This window comes from Anticarsia gemmatalis, chromosome 23 (assembly GCF_050436995.1).
Source record: "Anticarsia gemmatalis isolate Benzon Research Colony breed Stoneville strain chromosome 23, ilAntGemm2 primary, whole genome shotgun sequence".
Taxonomy (NCBI): domain Eukaryota; kingdom Metazoa; phylum Arthropoda; class Insecta; order Lepidoptera; family Erebidae; genus Anticarsia; species Anticarsia gemmatalis.
In genome coordinates, this window is record NC_134767.1 from 8,184,124 (window position 1) to 8,204,329 (window position 20,206).

The 20,206-nt window shown below is 39.6% G+C and overlaps 2 protein-coding genes across 2 annotated transcripts; one reads left to right on the forward strand and one right to left on the reverse strand.

Annotated features, from left to right (window-relative positions):
* Positions 1-181: 181 nt before the first annotated feature.
* On the forward strand, positions 182-6,191 carry LOC142983006 (juvenile hormone epoxide hydrolase-like). Its single transcript, XM_076129766.1, has 7 exons — positions 182-334; positions 447-674; positions 1,141-1,302; positions 1,857-2,000; positions 3,065-3,272; positions 4,711-4,945; positions 5,963-6,191. Exons 1-7 carry the CDS (start codon positions 182-184, stop codon positions 6,189-6,191), a joined length of 1,359 nt encoding a protein of 452 aa, XP_075985881.1.
* A 1,539-nt stretch (positions 6,192-7,730) lies between these two features.
* LOC142983158 (juvenile hormone epoxide hydrolase-like) lies at positions 7,731-12,319 on the reverse strand. The gene is made up of 7 exons (XM_076130028.1): positions 12,156-12,319; positions 11,375-11,602; positions 10,596-10,757; positions 10,170-10,313; positions 9,684-9,885; positions 8,958-9,192; positions 7,731-8,069 (listed from the first exon to the last, which is right to left on the reverse strand). Exons 1-7 carry the CDS (start codon positions 12,306-12,308, stop codon positions 7,838-7,840), a joined length of 1,356 nt encoding a protein of 451 aa, XP_075986143.1. The 5' UTR covers positions 12,309-12,319; the 3' UTR covers positions 7,731-7,837.
* Between the last annotated feature and the right edge of the window lie 7,887 nt (positions 12,320-20,206).

A 20,206-nucleotide genomic window follows, 5' to 3' on the forward strand; every position in this document is an offset into this window, starting at 1 on the left:
ACACTACCTAAAATATAACTACGAATCATTCTAACTCAGCGATAATTTCATATAAACAGCTGTGGCTACATGCAATATTTTCATTAAAAAAATAAATAAATGTTCGAAGTACCTACATTTTTTTCGTATATAAGAGGCCATTCCTCAGTGAAAGTCAGTGGTGTCAGTTACTACGAGTAAGATGTTCTCTCTTAAAGTATTCGTGATCTGTTGCTCAGCTTTGAGTGTGATCTCATATGAGATCAACTATGCAGAGCTGGAGAATGTTCTCTGGAGAGACGACTGCCCAGAAGACGACTCGATCGGACCTTTCGAAATCATTTTCCCAAAAGAAGTAAGTTTTCATATATTTTGCTTTTTCTAAAAAGTAGTATTTCTTAAAGTCAAGCTGTCAAGGGTTTTGGCTAATGATTTACAATCATATCACAAACGTTTTCAAATTTTAGGACATTGAGGAACTAAGATACTTGCTCAACAACACTCGCGAGCTCACTCCTCCTTTGGAAGGAACCGGCTTTCAGTACGGCTTCAACACCGATACGTTCAACGGGTGGGCTTACCACTGGGCGCATCACTACGACTTCGAGGCCAGAGCGGCCATGTTCAATGCCGTCCCCAACTACAAGACCACCATTCAGGGACTTGGCATTCACTTTATGTGGGCTAAACCCAAGGTAAGTATTATAAGTAATAAGTATTATCATGCAAAACTTAGACCAGTAGTTAAGGTCAATTTGGGTAACTGGTTAACAGGTTGACTGTACTGTTAAGTTAGTTAATATAGTACAAATACAAATACATCTACACTACTCAGTTTCAAGACATGAATTTTCAGTGAACTTGGGTTTATGCCATTGCTGATTACAAGGTTCGATTACGAGGTCGAACATAATACTACTCAACTTATCGCATTTCTTGAAAAATAATGAGTATAGCAATAGTATAGTAATAAATAGTGGCAGAGAATTTGGTAATACGTCTAAAGCCTCGTCCTGACTGCCCGAGCAGCCTCGCGAGGCAATATCTCGATCCCGCTCATTTTAATCTGATAGAAAAGAGACCTAGATATTGCCTCGCGAGGCTGCTCGCTCAGTCTATACGCGGCTTAAGATTTGTTTAATTTTACTGTTTTTTTTCCAGATTGAATGTGATTGTGAAGTTCTTCCACTGATCATGCTTCACGGTTTCCCTGACAGCGTCAATACTTTTATTCAGACTCTGCCTTATCTCACTGAGGGTTGCCAGAACGGCTTCGCTCTTGATGTCGTTGTCCCCAGCTTGCCTGGATCCGGATTTTCTGATGTGAGGATACTTTCATTTAAATAGTAGTGTTTTCAAATTCAATTTAATACATCATAGGTTCCCAACCCGCAATTGGCCAGCTTGGTGGAATCAAGGCCTTACCCCTCCCTCACTCCGGGAAGAGACCCTTGCCCAGCAGTGGGGTATTGATGGGCTAAATTCATTTACAATAATTTACATCAATTAGAATACTTCAGCGTTTACATACTCATTCCCAAAAAAAAATTAGTTTTTTACGTAACTATGTAATTAAAATGAATTGCCTAACTTGTTTGCTAAGCTTAAAGCTCTTTAACCCACCGACCTCGATGAAGGCAGCCGTCCTGTTTAAACTACTTAAAATATCTCTATACGGCATAGAATCTATAATATTTCCGCAACAAGGTTGCTTAACCTACTAATGGTTATCCGACCGGTGAGCAACGAGAGCGAGAAAGAGCGACTCAATTTTAAATTTTTTTTATGTCCCTTGTTTGAAAAGACCCTTGCAGTGGGACAGTAATGAGTTAAAGAAATATAATGATGCTTTGAATACAAGTACTCTCAATTTTCAGGGTGCAACCAAACCAGGTCTTGGATCAAAGGAGGCAGCAGTCATAATGAAGCTGCTGATGAACCGTCTCGGGTATGAGAAGTTCTACGTTCAAGGCAGCGACTGCACTCATATCGGTGACATGCTCGCTACTTTGTACCCTGAGGTAAGATGGAATTTTATATGGAACTTTTGATAGAACGGTTAACACACAGGCTAGAAAAAATACCGGTGGTCACCGATTTATTTTTATCATAACGAACAATTTTCAAAATAAATCGGGGCCCTCCGGAACGGGGGCCTCTGGGATCGGGGTACTCAGGGAATAACCTGAAAAAATAAGGCGCCAGGGGGAGGGAGACTACTTAAGGCTTAAAATAGTCTGGTGGATACTCAATCCGGAAGAAAACCCTTGCCCAGTAGTACAGTAATGAGCTAAATCTATCGAAATATATATATAACTCTAAGGTGACTGACGGACTAACATAATGATCTACGAACGCACAGCCTAAACCACTGGACGGATCGGGTTGAAATTTTGGCATGCAGGTAGATACGATGTAGGCAACTACTAAGAAAGGATTTTGATCAATTCTACCCCCAAGGGGATAAAGTATGCGATGAAAGTTTGTATGAAAATTCTGTACTAAGTCATAAACAACGCGGGCAAAAGCTAGTTATCTCTACTTCTTCTTCTTATTCTTCTTATCGTATGGTTAGTGGTCAACCTAGTGTCAAAGTTGTTCAAGCCGCCCGAAGGCCTTTGACGTGGCTTAACGACTGTTATCGTAATTGACAACAACCGGGACCGACTTTTTTACGTGCCCTCCGAAGCACGGAGACGCCCAGCTCAAATACCACTATGCGGTCACCCATCTATGGAATGACCGCGCCAACGGTTGCTTAACTCGCAGATCGTTTACCGAGCAGTGAGCGCAACTGGCTGTGGGCGCCTCAGCTCTACTTATCTATACTAATATTATAAAGCTGAAGAGTTTGTTTGTTTGTTTGTTTGAACGCGCTAATCTCAGGATCTTCTGGTCCGATTTGAATATAATTTAGAAAATTTATCGAGAAAGGCTATAGGCTATATATATTATCATCACGCTACAACCAATAGGAACAGAGTGCCGGTAAAAAATGTTACAAAAATGGGGAAAATGTTGACCCATTCTCTCTTATGAGACGCAAGCAAAGTTGCGCGGGTCAGCTAGTTTTATTATATTTCAGGCTGTCCTCGGCCTACACACCAACAATGCTGTAAGTTACAGTCCTCTATCCATCGCCGCATGGATTGCTGGTGGATTCTCTGACACCTCACTGGTAGTAGCTGATGAACTTAAGGACCTGGGTCTGTACCCCATGTCTGACTACTTGAAGGCACTCATGACTGAAGTCGCCTATCTGCACATGATCGCCACCAAGCCTGATACTCTTGGTAAGATTATTTTGGTAAAAAGTGTTTTTTTTTTAAATCTTTATTTATTGAGGGCTTTTAACTCTACGAGCTTAAGACAGCCCCATCACAACAAAAACAAAAAAATCGACACAGTTACAATTATCTTCTTACTTCTAGTTTGTGAGTTCTATTGTAAAATATTAACATTAAATTAATCATTTTAAAAAATTTAACTGGAAGTCTAGGGGAGAGGCCTTTGCTCAGCAGTGGGACACAGAAATAAGCTAGATAAAAAAAAATAATAAAAAAAAAATTCAGTAGGTAACTGTCCAACGACCTCTCCATTGTTAAACATACTCATAAGAAAATATTTACTTCGTCACATACAACTCTAAATGCCAACTGAATCTTATCTTCAACGGTTATTTCTGATATAAAAATATTTTTTAAATTCCAAATTAAGTTCAGTAAACCAATTTTTTTTTGTTTAGTACTACTAGGTTGTTCTTCAGTCATCTTCTCAAATTGTTCAGATTGTACAAAGCTGGGAATGGACTCAAACGAATCCACATTTTCACTCCGACTGCTTTTTGTCCTTGTACTCTTTTCTTTTCGTTTGACGCTGTTTTTATGTGGTAATATCGGGGAGGAAGAATTCGTGTCTTGCTGGCCATCTGAAGAACTATGCACCACAACATTTGCTTGAACAACATTGCTGTATGTCCTGTTCCCACTTGGCAAAACGTGGCTCAAGTCAATAGGTTTCTTTTTTACCATGGTAAAAAGTGTTGTAGTGCTAACTTTAGTGCGTACCTAAGTATTTGTTTACGTAGGAACGCGCGGGCGTGGTGGCGGTCCCGAGCGCGGGGACGTAGTGAGTTTTTGTTCACATTGGCCTCCAGGCGTTTGTTTCTAGCGACATCGATAAGCTCAAACTGGTTGAACTTACCTGACGTCGCGAAAGTACCTAAATTATTTTTTAATCTATCTATATTGTTCTCATTCTTTATGGATAAAACTTTTCCATTACTGAGTGATTTATGAAGATTTGTTACGAAGTGTAAGGGAGGATTTTTGAAGATTCCCCCACGAAGAGGGTGAAATTCCACGTTCTTTTTTTGGAAAATCCATGTTTTACACTATTGTAATCAAACTCATACCCGTAAGGGTATGAGTTTAATAGAACCCTGAAACCAGAGGTACGATCCTCGGAATACCGACCATATGCCTTTCTAAAACTCGTTAACGTTTACTATTCTGATTTCGGGAATGTATGTATTAAACTCATACAGATACGTAACTACGAACAAAAAATGCATTTTCGATAAAAAAAAGTGTTACAACCTTATGCGCTGAAGGTGTCGATATTACAATAAACAACCACTATCCTACTTCAAGGAGACTCTTATACTGCGAGGTTTTGAGTCCACCACGCTAACCAGGTGCTGGCTAGAACATTTATTCTGGGTAATTTCAGGTGTGGCGATGTCAACCAGTCCCGCTGCTCTCCTGAGCTTCATAATTCAAGTAGGTTCCTGGCAGACCCGTAACAACTACGTCAACAAGTTCGATGGAGGCCTGACTGAGGTCTTCACCCGTGACGAAGTCCTCGATGACGTCACCATCTGCTGGATGACCAACTCTTTCACCACTGCTGCTAGGCTTTACGCCGACACTTTCAATACTAAGACTCTGGAAGAAGGACTTTATGCGTAAGTACAATAATTATTATAATGACAGTTCATTAGATTATTTGAGGCGCTCATAGCCAGTTGCGCTCACTGTTCGGTAAACGATCTGTGGGTTAAGGAAACGTTGGCGCTGTCATTCCATAGATGGGTGACCGCATAGTGGTATTTGAACTGAGCGTCTCCGTAACGTACGTAAAAAGCTGGTCCCGGTTGTTGGCAATTAAGATAACAGCCGTTAAGCCACGTCAAAAGCCTTCGGGCGACTTGAACAACTTTGACACTGCTTTGACCACTAACCATACGATGAGAGAGAAAGATTAGACTGCCTCTCTGGTGCGGTCGGTTGAGTATCCAACTAATGATCATGAGATCTCGAGTTCAAATCAAAGTATCTACTATTGCTCTTTTCTAATTTATATAAGAACTAGAGGCCGCCCGCGACATCGTCAGGGAACTCCGGGATAAAAAGTAGCCTTATGTGTAATTCTGGGTCTTCATTACCTATATACCCAACGTAATCGGTTCAGTAGTATTTGCGTGATAGACTATCATCCATACATACATACATTCTCACAAACTTTCGCATTTATAATATTAGTAGTATATTTTTATAGTAGTTCGGGGTTTCGTAACGAGCCCTTTATATGGTAATAGGCTTGCCTCCTATAAAATGGGACGAACATTGTTAGTAGCAAAACGTTGGCGTATTTCACACTTGTCTTCACCTTCGGGTGAACCACCATAAGCGACGTGATAGCCCATAGCCAGTTGCGCTCACCGGTCAGTAAACGATCTGAGGGTTAATTCTGGGGCTGAATTCCATAGATGGGTGACCGCATAGTGGTATTTGAGCTGGGCGTCTCCGTGCTTCGGAGGGCACGTAAAAAGTCGGTACCGGCTGTTGTCTACTAAGGTAACAGTCGTTAAGCCATATCAAAGGCCTCTCGGGCGGCTTGAACAACTTTGACACTAGGTTGACCACTAACCATACGACAAACAAACAACAAATGTACATAATTAATGTTTTTTTTTTCACAGGAAACCCACATCAACCCCAGTTTGGACAGTCCATACTAAATACGACATGATATACATGTCACCAGTTGAACTTCGCATGAAGCACCCACATCTCATCAACGCTGAGGTATACGATGACTATGGTCACTACTTGCCTTGTGAGCAGCCCCAGGTCTTTGCCAGAAGTGTGATCAACGCCATCACCGCCTTCCAGCAGTGGCATGAGGACCGAAACAGATGTGAGCTGTAAATATACTTTTCAAATACCGTAATATGAGAAGATAATCTTTTGGCTGTGAATTAATTCGGAACTTTTTCTGAAATAAATGTTATTTAACAATTTATTTTTTGGTTTTAATAAGTCTAACGTTTGAATTCATCAACACTTATATGATCTGTGTATGTCTTTTTAGAGCGTTTTAAGTTATTACAGAAACAATCAAACTCAGCCATTTTGGAACCACTTAGACTCGCAACGATAGCGTCACTCAATCTATACTAATATAATAAAGCTGAAGAGTTTGTTTGTTTGATTGTTTGTTTGTTTGTTTGAACGCGCTAATCTCAGGAACTACTGATCCGATTTGAAAAATTCTTTCAGTGTTAGATAGACCATTTATCGAGGAAGGTTATAGGCTATATATCATCACGCTACGACCAAAAGGAGCAGAGTACTAGTAAAAAATGTTACAAAAACGGGGAAAATTTTGACCCAGTTTCTCTTACGTGACGCAAGCGAAGTTGCGCGGGTCAGCTAGTATGTGATAAAAGTGTTTATACCTATTAACTAAATTGTGGGTACCTACTGGGGGCACTGAGATTCCGACTAAGTTAGTAAACCAAAGAACCAAATACCATCATCAAAATATAATGAAAAGGTAAACCATAGCTAACATCGCATTAAGCACAAAATTTAGGTAATTCTTAAAACTTTTAGAGGCGGTAGCGACCCTTAAATATTAATTTAAAAACCCAAAATTTAAAACTAATTATTATTTTGATAGATAGATCGATATTTTGGGTTGAGAGCTAGAAAATCAAAAACTTGAATTTTATGAATAACCATAATCACCATGATAACTGCTCTCAAGTGTTATTTAGTTCAATATCTTTAAATATAAGATAGTAAGTATATAAATAACCTAACATATAACACTTCATAAAGATGGAGAGAACTATCTTATTATCATTGTTCCAACAATTTCTCGGTGAGCAGAATCAAGAAAATACGGTGGCTTTACCAGTATCTATTACCTACTAGCCGAGTTTCCCTCTTGCAATATATTTTTTTACCACTTTCTTTGTATTTTCTGTCAATAAAACCTTTCGCGTGCGATTAAGAAAATATGTCAAAGAGAATTACCCGGATCGGTTGTGCCGTTCTCGAGTTTTGTGGTTAGCAACACATTTGGCGATTCATTTTTATATATTACTAGCTGACCCGGCAAACGTTGCAATGCCATATAAAAAAAAAATGTGTCACATAAGTGTATGAAAAACAGATGTTTCGGAGGAGTATGGCAACGAAAACTGTGACGCGAGAATTTTATATATTAGATTAGATTATATATTATTTAAGATGAAATATAGAAATCATGTTTCTATCAGACAGCTTATCAAAGAGAATTTTGACAGTTTTTTTCGTACATTTGCTGGCACTTGCTGCCACTTCTCCAATAATATTTAAAAATAAAAACTATTTTCTTTAGTTCACAGGTAGGTTATGTAACAGTTAAATATAAACTGAAACTGGTCCTAGAAATATTTAAAAATGAATGAAACTGTAGGATAAACTGCCATAAAATTTAATTTCAACACCAAAAGTTACTCATATCAAACAATTTTGTTTCTAACAACCAAAATATAACAATCGAATATTATGCTCTTTGTTCAAGTTTACAGTTCACAACGTTGTCCATTGTTCTGATGCCATTCCTCGAACTCAACGATGGCATTGATGACGCTCTCAGCGAACAGCTCAGGCTGTTCCACCGCCACGAAGTGACCGTAGTCGTCCAATACTTCAGTCTTCAGCAGGTTGGGGTACTTGATCTTCAGTTGCAGAGGAGACTGGTACAACACCTCGTGTTTAGCCTGCATCACGTATGTCGGTACGTTCGTTGATTCCCTGAGAAATGTACAAAAAAATATCATTAAGGCAAGACTCCATTTTTTGACAATCTATATAAAAAACTACATTAAGATTGATTGATAGCAGATTCACATATTATTATTTCCATATTTGGAGGAGAGCCTAGCTCAGCAGTGTTTTAAAATACAGGGACAGGACTGGGTTAATAAAATGTAGCATATTGTTACACAGTCGACATTCGGCCAATACAACTGCACGTTTGGCGCAGTGGTTTAAGCGGTCACCTTGCCGCAACAACCGTAGCGCCGCGTGTGGTGGGTTTGAATCCTACCCGGGACAAATCTTTGTGTGATGAGCACGAGTATTTGTTCTGAGCCTGGATGTCAATTTATCTATATAAGAAGGTATGTATTTAGAAGTATATAAGTATGTTTATCAGTTATTTGGTTACCATAGTACAAGCTCTGCTTAGTTTGGAATCAAATGACCGTGTGTGAGTTGTCCAATGATAATGATGATATCAGAAGTGTAAAGATGTTCGTGTATTTTTGCGTACATGAAGTTCGGAAACGTACAGTTTCTCACATCTCTTCTAACTTTCACATTAAAAGCTGACACTTAGCTAGATTATTAGCGAGAGAAGCCAACCCTATATCTAAGAAACTAGCTGACCCGCGCATCTTCGTTTGCGTCACATAAGAGAGAATGGGTCATAATTTTCCCCGTTTTTGTTACATTTTTTACTAGCACTCTGCTCCTATTGGTTGTAGCGTGATGATATATAGCCTATAGCCTTCCTCGATAAATGGGCTATCTAACACTGAAATAATTTTTCAAATCGGACAAGTAGTTTCTGAGATTAGCGCGTTCAAACAAACAAACAAACTCTTCAGCTTTATGATATTAGTATAGATGGATACTAACTTGAAGGATCCTTCGTTGTAATTGTTGGTGTTGAATGTCTCAGCGAACAGCCTGAGAGCGGTGGTCATGCTGCCGGTCATCCAGTATACGTTGATGTGGTCCAGGAGGAGGTCCAGGGGGAAGGTGTCTTCGAGACCACCGTTGTGCTTGTGGACGTAGCCATGACGATGTCCGTACGACGCGACGTTCACGCACAACGCCACGAGGCCAGCGGGAGATGAGTTCACCATCAAACCTATAATGTGTTACTGTGTCTTCACCAGGACTTGGATATGTTTATGATGTTGTTTTCTTAGCCTCTAGGACGTAAAGGTTTTAATGTCAAATTTTAGATAGACCTAACCACTGTTTTTGTTTTTTAGTGTCTTTAAAACCTACTAGAGCATAGTCGTTGGTCTCTCTTAACCACGAGCTCCCACGCAATAAGTTCCAAAAGCTGTCATCGCAAAAATTATTGGTCTAGAATTCATTACATTAGGTTGGGGAAAAAGTCTTTTGGCATTATAATATGTATGAACTTGTTATAAAATCTTTCCTCTACACAAAAAAGCTCGATATTCGGGTACCTCACGAGCTCACTGAAAGAAACCTAATGAACCGTGTACCCATTTGTGATTCTTGAAGCCAAAGAGATTTTGTTACAAATCCATACATACTATAATGCAAACAGAATTTTTCTCAGACCTGATATAAGTATATCAATTAAATAATAAAAATGACACTGACCGAGGGTGTCGGGCTTGGTGGCAGCCATGTGCAAGTATCCAGATTCAGTGATGAAGTACTTGAGATGGTCCCACAATGGGAACATGCGGTCTGCAAGTCTGGAGTTAACTACCAAGGAGTTGTCAATATCTCCGGCTACCCAGGCGGCGAACGCTAGCGGGTTATAAGTGAATGCGTAGTTGGTGTGTAAGCCGAGAACAGCCTGTGAGCAAATTTACATGTTTAGTCAACATTAATCACTTAAAATAGTTAAAATAAAAAAGTGACTTCGCAAACCTTCAAAAACTGTTTTAAAGAAATCTCTGGCATCACAATATTCTCAACAGTACCAGTAAAAAATGTTACAAAAACGGGGAAAATTTTGACCCATTCTTTTGGATGACCCAAGCGAAGTTGCGAAAGTCAGCTAGTTTCTAATACACTCGTAACTTAGAAACGTCATTGGTATTTTGCGTCAAACCTGCAAACAATAGCTGTAAGTCATACCTCAGGGAACTTAGTCGCCATTGTGGAACCGAGGTGGACACAGTCTCCAGATTGCACGTAGAACTTCTCGTAGCCGAGTTGGTTCATCAAGTTCTTCAAGACTCTTGCTACTTCAACATTACTGAAACCGGGCTTTGTTGCTCCCTGCAAGTTACAATCAGTTTAGTATATTCGTCGACATTCAAAGCAGTTGAAGCCGCCTGAGGGCCGTTGACAGGGCTTAACAACTGTAATATTAAATAGTAACACACGGACTGACATGGTACATACTTTCCAAACCACGGAGAAGTCCTACAATACCACTATGCGGCAACCCATCCAAAAAATATCACCGTTGAGGTAACTTAACCCAATGTTAAGTAGCGAAACTAGCTATGAACATCTAGAAGAAACCAAAGCGATTAAGGCAATATAGATGAGACTTACTCCAGACAAACCGAAGCCAGGCACGCTGGGAATGATCAGCTCGAGGGCTACTCCGTCGACGCAGCCGCGGGTGAGGTATGGAGCTGACGGCAAATAGGTCAGGAACGTGTCAGGGAAACCGTGGATCAGGAGAACTGGTACCACCTTGCATTTGCCTTCAACCTAAAAGAATCAGTCCTGGTTAGTAAGGATTGTTATGGGTATTGAAATAAAATTGAATGTCTAACCCCCGGTTTCTGAGTACATTTAGCGGTAGTTTATCAATTCAATAGCGTTTTTTTATATGAGTTTTAACGCTGTTGAATAGATAAACTAAATGTACCTCAGAAACCGGAGATGAATGTGTTACTTAACGCAAAACTCCAACCGGCCCGACCTAACCGGCTATTTTAAATTCAAATAAGGTGATGATTATTTTTTTATGTTTGTTGCCTTAACTTCATTCTTAATGGAACGATTTTAATTATGCTTTTTTTGAAAACCAGTGCTATCCGTTCATTCAAATTGAAATCGGACGTTAAGTTACGAGTTTATAAAAAAGAGTCTCCTTATGTTTGATAAGGTGTCAATCTCAAATTTTGGGAATAAATTCGAAGTTTTTTGTTTGTTGTTTGTCGTATGGTTAGTGGTCAACCTAGTGTCAAAGTTGTTCAAGCCGCCCCAGAGGCCTTTGACATGGCTTAACGACTGTTATCTTAGTAGACAACAGCCGGGACCGACTTTTTACGTGCCCTCCAAAGCACTGAGGAAAATTCTAAGTAAAGAAGAGTCATAGTTACCTTGGGTGTGACTTTTACGTAGTGGATGTTCAAACCCTGGACGCAGGTGATGTAATGATCGAACTCGTCGACCAGAGCGGCACGGGCATCGAAGTCGTAATCATTTGCCCAGTGGCTCAACCATCTGTCCAAGTTGTCTGTATTGTATCCATATTCGAAGTTTATACCTTGGAGTGGAGGAGTCGGCTTGCGGGTGCTGTTGATGCGTTGTTTCAAGTCTTCTATAGCCTGTAAAATTTTGAAAAGGTTAATTTATTGCTCTCAGTTTGTTTGGATGTGGGAAACAAAGCACTAAAGCTTTCGCTTTCTTACCCCGGTCAAAGATACAGAGGACGGCCTTAAACTAGATGAAAAACTCTACTGCATAAGGACATGAGTGAGTGTGATGTTTCCGAAAATGTGCAGAATAGAGCGAAGTGGAAAAAAAGGTCAAGAAGGCTGACCCCACTACCCAACGGGGAGAGAGAGAGAGAGAGAGAGAGAGAGAGAGAGAGAGAAGTTATACACGGTAAAATTAGTAGCGCGATTATTAACAATCATAGTAAAGAGGTAATCAGGAGGAATCACAACAACAATATGTTCTAGAAAAGATACTTTTCTTTTTGAATGATAGAAGTCGAGTTTAAAATACCGTTTTTTACAAACATACAAGCAACGAACTTACAGTATAACCAAACCCGCGATAATGTTTGCAACATTATCCACTGCGCCATGGAGGCCCTCAAAGAAAATTTAATGACAAAATTTAGGAAGATGAGAAAATGTATAACGGTTTACTTACCACGGGATCATAAGAGAAAGTCACTCGTCTTGCACTGTTATGCGTGCAAGCATTTTTGGTCCAGATGGGGTTTTCATCTTCTTCCTTGTATAGGCTTGACCCGAAGGCGCCCAACACCAAGCAGCAGACAATCAGAACTCTTAGAGAATTCATTTTCCTGGTCTCTTCCGATACCACTGGATGAATAGTCCGCAGAAAATTCATCTTTTATACCAAAAAATTGGATGATGAGTAAATAATCTTATTTTATTAGCAAATACAAGTGGTTCTTATTTGTTAAGAGACGGCATTTTCCATTCAATTTCAATTAGGTATTGGCGGTAAGTGTTTAACATTTTGAGTTCCGTGTAAATAATATGTACGGGTCAATAAGTCTGTGACCTTTTGAATTAGGCAAAAAGTTATTTTTTTTACGACGTAGTCTCCTTGAAATTCTATACACTGAATCTAACGCTTCTCCAATTTTTTTCATTCCCTCCAGAATACGATTTATCAAAGTCATTTGTTTGTGAGATGACTTCGTCCTTGGAGCCAATTTTTTTTCCACCGAGCCATTTCTTCCAATTTGGGAGTAAGAAATAGTCACTCGGAGTCAAATCTGGAGAACAGGGGAGATGAGGAAGCAAGATGTAGTCCAATTATAAAATAGGTGTAATGCGTAAGCACCCGAAATTTTACTTTTTTACAATTTCATCTCAAATCGCAAACAAACAAATCTCAAAACACGCAATGACGCAATGTTCAAATTTTAGAAAGAAATCTGCTTGATGCCAAAAACAGCGTCGCCATTCTAATTAAAAGGTGGAAAAATTTAAAAAAATACGAACTTATTGACCCGTTTAAGTACATAATTATCAAAAATCACGCCCGCTATACCCGAAAGTTTAGGCAAAGGCGAATGGAACAAATCCACGTTTCGTGCCTAACGATACTATAGTTTTCGTGCTATTGGTTTTTTCCTAATATGCGATATACACGAGATAATAATCAACTGTAGTCTGGATTTTGGTAACGTGCCCTGTTCGTGACAATATACATATTTTATTGCGTAACGAGGGTGTGTTTTCATAAACCTCGGCCTTATTTATTTCGTCAGGGAAACCCTTCGGGGTCCCTGTTAAGAGTCGACCCACTGGTTCCGCAAAGACGTGCGCCGGGTTAACCGCTATAGGCTAGTACCGCGAGACGCACGCCATGGGCGGCTCGCCCCCCTGTACCTGTAGGCGGGCCCCTACCTTGGACGATGCGGCCTGGGTGGATAGTTCTTGTTATTGTTGTCGTATGGTTAGTGGTCAACCTAGTGTCGAAGTTGTTCAAGCCGCCGGAAGGCCTTTGACGTGACTTAACGACTGTTATCTTAATTGACAACAACCGGGACCGCCTTTTTACGTGCCCTCCAAAGCACAGAGACGCCCTGATCAAATACCACTATGCGGTCACCCATCTGTGCAATGACGCCAAGGTTTGCTTAACTCACAGATCGTTTACCGACTGGTGAGCGCAACTGGCTACGGGCAACTGGATAGTGACGGCATCAAACACCATAGACGATGGACGTGACACCACCTGCCAATCATCTTGGGAATCATAAACCTCGGCCTACATAATAGGTGTGATATTTTTTACGTATGTATTGTTCCACTGCTGGGCTACCATGCATGGGCTATATCACCTACTTTACATATCCAAGTTGTAGGAAACATGAACTGAAAAATATTAGCTTTTATAAAACTACGATGATCGAAAGGATCTCTAAAATAAGAAGTTAAATTAAACATATTTTTCATTGTACAGCTGCACCTAAAACTGTACACCTACTGACTTGTATCAATTATAATGATGTGTATTTTTCAGTATTTCTGAAACTTGTATAAATATGCATAGGCTAATTGCAGTGACATTGAAACTAGTTTCACAATAATTTAGAGTTGTTTCGAAATGTTTTTCCTTATTTGCTTAAACTAGCTGACCTATGCGGGTTCGCTCGCTTTTTCATTCCCTATTTCAAGCAGTTAAGGCGTCTTTGTTTACTTCGTTAAATTGGCCGCGCAGACCTTTGGTTGAAGAAAAACGAATGTAATATCTATTTTATCTTATAGATGTAACAAAAATCGTGTTAGTTACACCATAATAAATGGTGTCAATAACGGCGGAACGATTTGGCTAAAAATTTGTGGAAAGGTAGCTTAGAACCAGGAGACGGAGAAATTTAATGATACTTTTTACTTTTTTATTGGTTGGGTGAGCGCAAAACTCAAAAACAGCTCAACCAATTCGAATTATAATTGTTTTGTAAAATTGTTTTTAAGAAACGGGAAAAATTCGTAATCGGAGAACAGGTAACATAGATTTGCCGATAGATTCTTGAATAATACAATTGTATTTAGTAACCCTATTTTTTTTCTTCAGCCCTAAAAATACCCGAGTCACGCTTGACCTTTTACTTTACCAGTTTAAACCACTTGTGTTAACATGAAAAATATTTTTATTTGATAAACAATTCAAATTTTTGAGTATAAGATGAATTTTTTGCGAACTCGAGTCCAGTGGTGTCGGAAGAAACCAGGAAGATGAATTTTCTAGGAGTCCTGTTCATCTGTTGCTCTGTATTAAGGTCTGAACAAGAAGACTACCCAATCTGGCCGAGGCATTTACAGAGTGCGACAAGAGGCAAGTGTCAAGACATTGAATACACTTAAGTCTCCTAGGTAAGTTTACCATTTTATGGGCTTAAAGTCCATCATATACTCTTATGCTGCACACGAAACAGTGTAGAACGGCAAGAGTTATGTAATAATCTACTATATAAAAATAAGTCGGGTTTTCCTTCCTGACGCTATAACTCCAGAACGCACGAACCGATTTCCACGGTTTTGGATTCGTTGGAAAGGTCTCGAGCTCCGCGAGGTTTATAGCAAAGAAAATTCAGGAAAAAATTCAACAGAAAGGCGAAAAAACAGAGAAAATCATTTTTCTCATACAGCGCCATCTCTGATACATAGCATGTACTACATACCAATATCTCATACAGCGCCATCTCTGATACATAGCATGTACTACATACCAATATTTGTATCGTATTTCTTTTAATATTTTTATTTGACAGCTACTCATTGTAGATGGTGCCGGTGCGTGATATATTGTTTGACAGAGAATTTCATGTGAAAAAACGGTATTGTGTTCAAAAAAGTAAAAAATATAAGTTATTCGTTTCCTAACATTTTAATTGGAAACCAACAAATCAATTACGTGTATTGTTCAGATTTTTATTCGATTTCAACAGCAGGCATTTTGTCTTTAAGGTGGTAAGTTAAACTGTGTAAATTATGTGGATCGTGCATTTGAGGTTAAATTCACTACTCTGTCCATAGTCCAAAATGCCTAGAGGACGACGTGCGAACATCGGCCGCCGCACAAGACATGCAAGCCAGCAACAAGTGTATTCACAGAACTTAAGCGAAGTAAGACAAAATATAATAAGAGAAAATGCCCGATTAAGACAGCGCGTGAGCACACGAAGATCATTGGCATCATACAATCGCTTGGCATTCCAATATGATCCCACTGCGAACTACAGTAATGATGAAAATTTAGATATTGGACCAATGACGACTGTATGCCGATATTGTAATGCGTTAAAGTTTAAAAGAGAAACGGCTGGATTGTGTTGCGCAAGTGGAAAAGTCAAACTGGATCCATTACTTACACCACCACAGCCACTGAAACAATTGTTCGATGGAAGTGATCACGATTCCTACCATTTTCTTCAACACATCCTTGAATACAATAACTGCTTTCGCATGACTTCCTTTGGAGCTAATATCATTCGAGAAGGCGGCTTTATGCCGACTTGCAAGGTAAAAGATACAACACACAGAACCAATCACTCATACTAACAAAATGAATTGCAACAATAAAAACTACATATACACCAAACACTACACCATCACACGATCAGAAGTTACACCGTATTCTTCAACAAATGATTGTTTGCAATTACAGATACAAGGACAAATATATCATTTGCATGGTTCAATGGTGCCATCACCGGATGAGCCGCATCAATTTCTGCAAATATATTTTATTTCGTCGATGGTGGATCAGCTGAATGTGCGTTGCAATATACAGGGAACACAACAGTTAAAGAGACGAATTATAGAACAGTTGCAAGCATTTTTTCACGCTAATAACGCTGTGGTTAATATGTTCAAAACAGCATTGGAACAAATGCCATCGGATACGCACAAATTTGTCATAAGAGCGGATTGTACCCCAACAGGTGAACACGTGCGAAGATTCAATGCACCCACCGTTAATGATGTTGCTGCAATTATTGTTGGCGATCCAACTAAATCGCGAGACATTGTCGTTCAGCGAAGAAGCAATATCATGCATCGTGTAAACGAGACACATCGTTTGTACGATGCGTTACAATATCCAATCATTTATTGGCAAGGGCAAGACGGATACGACATCACGTTGAAGATGGTCGATCCAATTACAGGTAAAATATTCACACACTAATTATATTGCTATTATTGGTTTCTATTAACAATTCATTTAATTTTGCATTTTCAGGTGTATCAACGAATAAAAATCTAAGCGCAATGAATTACTATGCGTATCGTTTGATGATTCGTACACATGAGGAGAATGTCATTCTGAAGTGCCGTCGGCTATTCCAGCAATTCGCTGTCGACATGTATGTCAAAGTCGAGACCGAACGTTTAGCGTTCATCCGATACAATCAGGCAAAGCTACGATCTGAGGACTATATACACTTGCGTGATGCTATTCATTCAGATGGCGATGTTCAGAATGTTGGACGTCTGACGATTCTTCCATCATCATATATCGGAAGCCCACGCCACATGCACGAATACGCTCAAGACGCTATGACGTACGTGCGAAATTATGGAACTCCGGATTTGTTTATTACGTTCACTTGCAATCCGAAGTGGATGGAAATTGAACGTGAGATGGAACCGGGACAAAAACCGCAAGATCGCCATGACATAATCGCCAGAGTATTTCAGCAAAAACTCAAGGTTATGATGGATGTGCTTACTAAGTATCGAGTTTTTGGTAACACACGTTGTTATATGTACTCGGTGGAATGGCAGAAGCGTGGACTACCGCATGCTCATATCCTAATTTGGTTGCTGAACAAATTACATTCAAATGAAGTGGATGACATCATATCAGCTGAAATTCCTGATCCAGTCACTGATCCCCATCTACACGACATTGTGACGACGCAGATGGTGCATGGACCGTGCGGTGCTTTGAATCCATTATCGCCTTGCATGGCTGATGGAAAGTGCACAAAACGATATCCGCGACCGTTAGTTGCTGAAACAGTCACAGGGCACGATGGATATCCAGTTTATCGTCGGCGTTCAAAAGAAGATAATGGTCGAACTATTAAAGTCAAAGTTCAAAATCAAGAGATTGAGATCGGAAATGAATTCATTGTACCATATTGCCCGCTGCTATCACGAATTTTCGAAACACATGCAAACGTTGAGAGTTGTCATTCGGCCAAATCAATCAAATATTTGTGCAAGTACGTCACAAAAGGCAGCGACATGGCTGTGTTTGGTATTGCGTCGGAAAATGCGAATGACGAAATCAGCAACTTCCAAATGGGCAGATACGTCAGTACTAATGAAGCACTGTGGCGATTATTGTCATTTCAAATTCATGAAAGATATCCCACAGTTGTACATTTAGCAGTGCATTTGGAAAATGGCCAAAGAGTTTACTTCACTGAGGCTAATGCCGCACAACGAGCTGAGAGACCACCATCGACAACATTGACTAGCTTCTTTTCAATGTGTGAAACAGATCCATTCGCAGCGACGCTGATGTACGTTGAAATGCCCAAGTATTACACTTGGAATCAATCAACAAAGAAATTCCAACGTCGCAAACAAGGCACCCCAGTTCCAGATTGGCCACAGGTGTTTTCCTCTGATGCACTAGGTCGTATGTATACTGTTCATTCTAGAAATGATGAATGTTTTTATTTGCGACTGCTGTTGGTAAATGTACGTGGACCAAAATCATTTGCGCATTTGAAAACTGTGAATGGCCACCAATGCCAAACATATCGAGAAGCATGTCAACTATTGGGTTTGCTGGAGAACGATTCTCATTGGGATTTAACACTTGCCGATTCAGTTGTTTCATCAAATGCGTACCAAATACGAACGCTGTTCGCAATTATCATCACCACATGTTTTCCATCACAACCAATGCAGTTATGGAACAAATACAAAGACGACATATGTGAAGATATCTTGCATCGTTTGCGCATTCAAACGAATAATCCTGACATGCAAATAACCGATGAAATCTACAATGAAGGATTGATTCTGATTGAGGATCAATGCTTGACTATTGCAAACAAGCTACTGATTGAAGTAGGAATGATTGCGCCAAATCGATCGATGCACGATGCATTCAACCAAGAATTAAATCGAGAGCTGCAATACAATGTTGATACATTTCAGGAATTTGTTCAAAATAATGTGCCGTTACTGAATGAACAGCAAAAACAAGTATACGAAACATTAATACAAGCGGTGGACAATAATACTGGTGGTCTATTCTTCCTGGACGCACCTGGAGGGACAGGGAAAACATTTGTCATTTCATTGATTTTGGCCACTATTCGATCAAGATGTGACATAGCTTTGGCGTTAGCATCATCTGGAATTGCGGCGACTCTTCTAGATGGCGGTCGTACTGCACATTCTGCGCTTAAGTTGCCACTCAATTTAAACACAATTGATACTCCAACGTGCAATATTTCCCGATCCAGTGCAATGGCAAAATTGTTGATGCAATGCAAGCTCATTGTTTGGGATGAGTGCACAATGGCACATAAGAAATCACTTGAAGCACTTAACTTGACACTGAAGGATCTTCGGCGAAATAACAACATCTTTGGCGGCTTGATGATATTGTTGGCAGGCGATTTCAGGCAGACTTTGCCAGTAATTCCCCGTGGAACGCCTGCAGATGAATTGAATGCTTGCCTGAAGGCATCACCTTTATGGAATAACGTAAAAACATTATCGCTAACCATTAATATGAGAGTTCAACTTCAAAATGATCAAAGTGCTGCACAATTTTCCAAACAATTGTTAGCTGTTGGAAATGGAAAAGTCCCAGTTGATGCGACATCTGGATTAATTACTCTTACCAACGACTTTTGTCGATTTGTAGACTCTCAATTAGCTCTTATTGAAAATGTTTTTCCAAACATTAGTGAGAATTATCAGAATTATGCTTGGTTAAGTGAACGAGCAATTCTTGCCGCAAAGAATAATGATGTACACGCACTGAATTTCACCATTCAATCAAAAATAGCAGGCGATTTGGTGACATACAAATCCGTTAATTCTATAACAAATCTCGATGAAGTAGTAAATTATCCGACGGAGTTTTTGAACTCTCTGGAGTTACCAGGATTTCCACCACATAACTTGCAACTCAAAGTTGGTACAGTTATTATGATATTGCGTAATTTGAATCCACCGCGACTTTGCAACGGTACTCGACTTGCGGTAAAAAGACTTATGTCGAATTTGATTGAGGCAACCATCATTAACGGAAAGTACGCAGGTGAAAATGTATGTATTCCTCGAATACCAATGATTCCGACCGATCTTCCGTTTGACTTCAAACGATTACAATTTCCAGTTCGCCTTGCGTTCGCAATGACAATTAACAAGTCGCAAGGCCAATCGCTTAGTGTTTGCGGGATAAATTTAGAGAATCATTGTTTTTCACATGGACAGTTATACGTTGCGTGTTCACGAGTTGGTAAACCATCCGCTTTGTTTGTGTTAACGTCAGACCAAAAAACAAAAAATGTGGTTTACCAAAGAGCACTTCAATGAATCTTCGAATAATTTGCGGACACGTATAACGCTTCGATTCAGTATTTACTTTGGATTCACTTTCATATACTTAGAGAAGTTCAACTAAATGACACTTCATTTTTGTATTCAAAATGAATTCATTACTGTTGTGAAATGCAA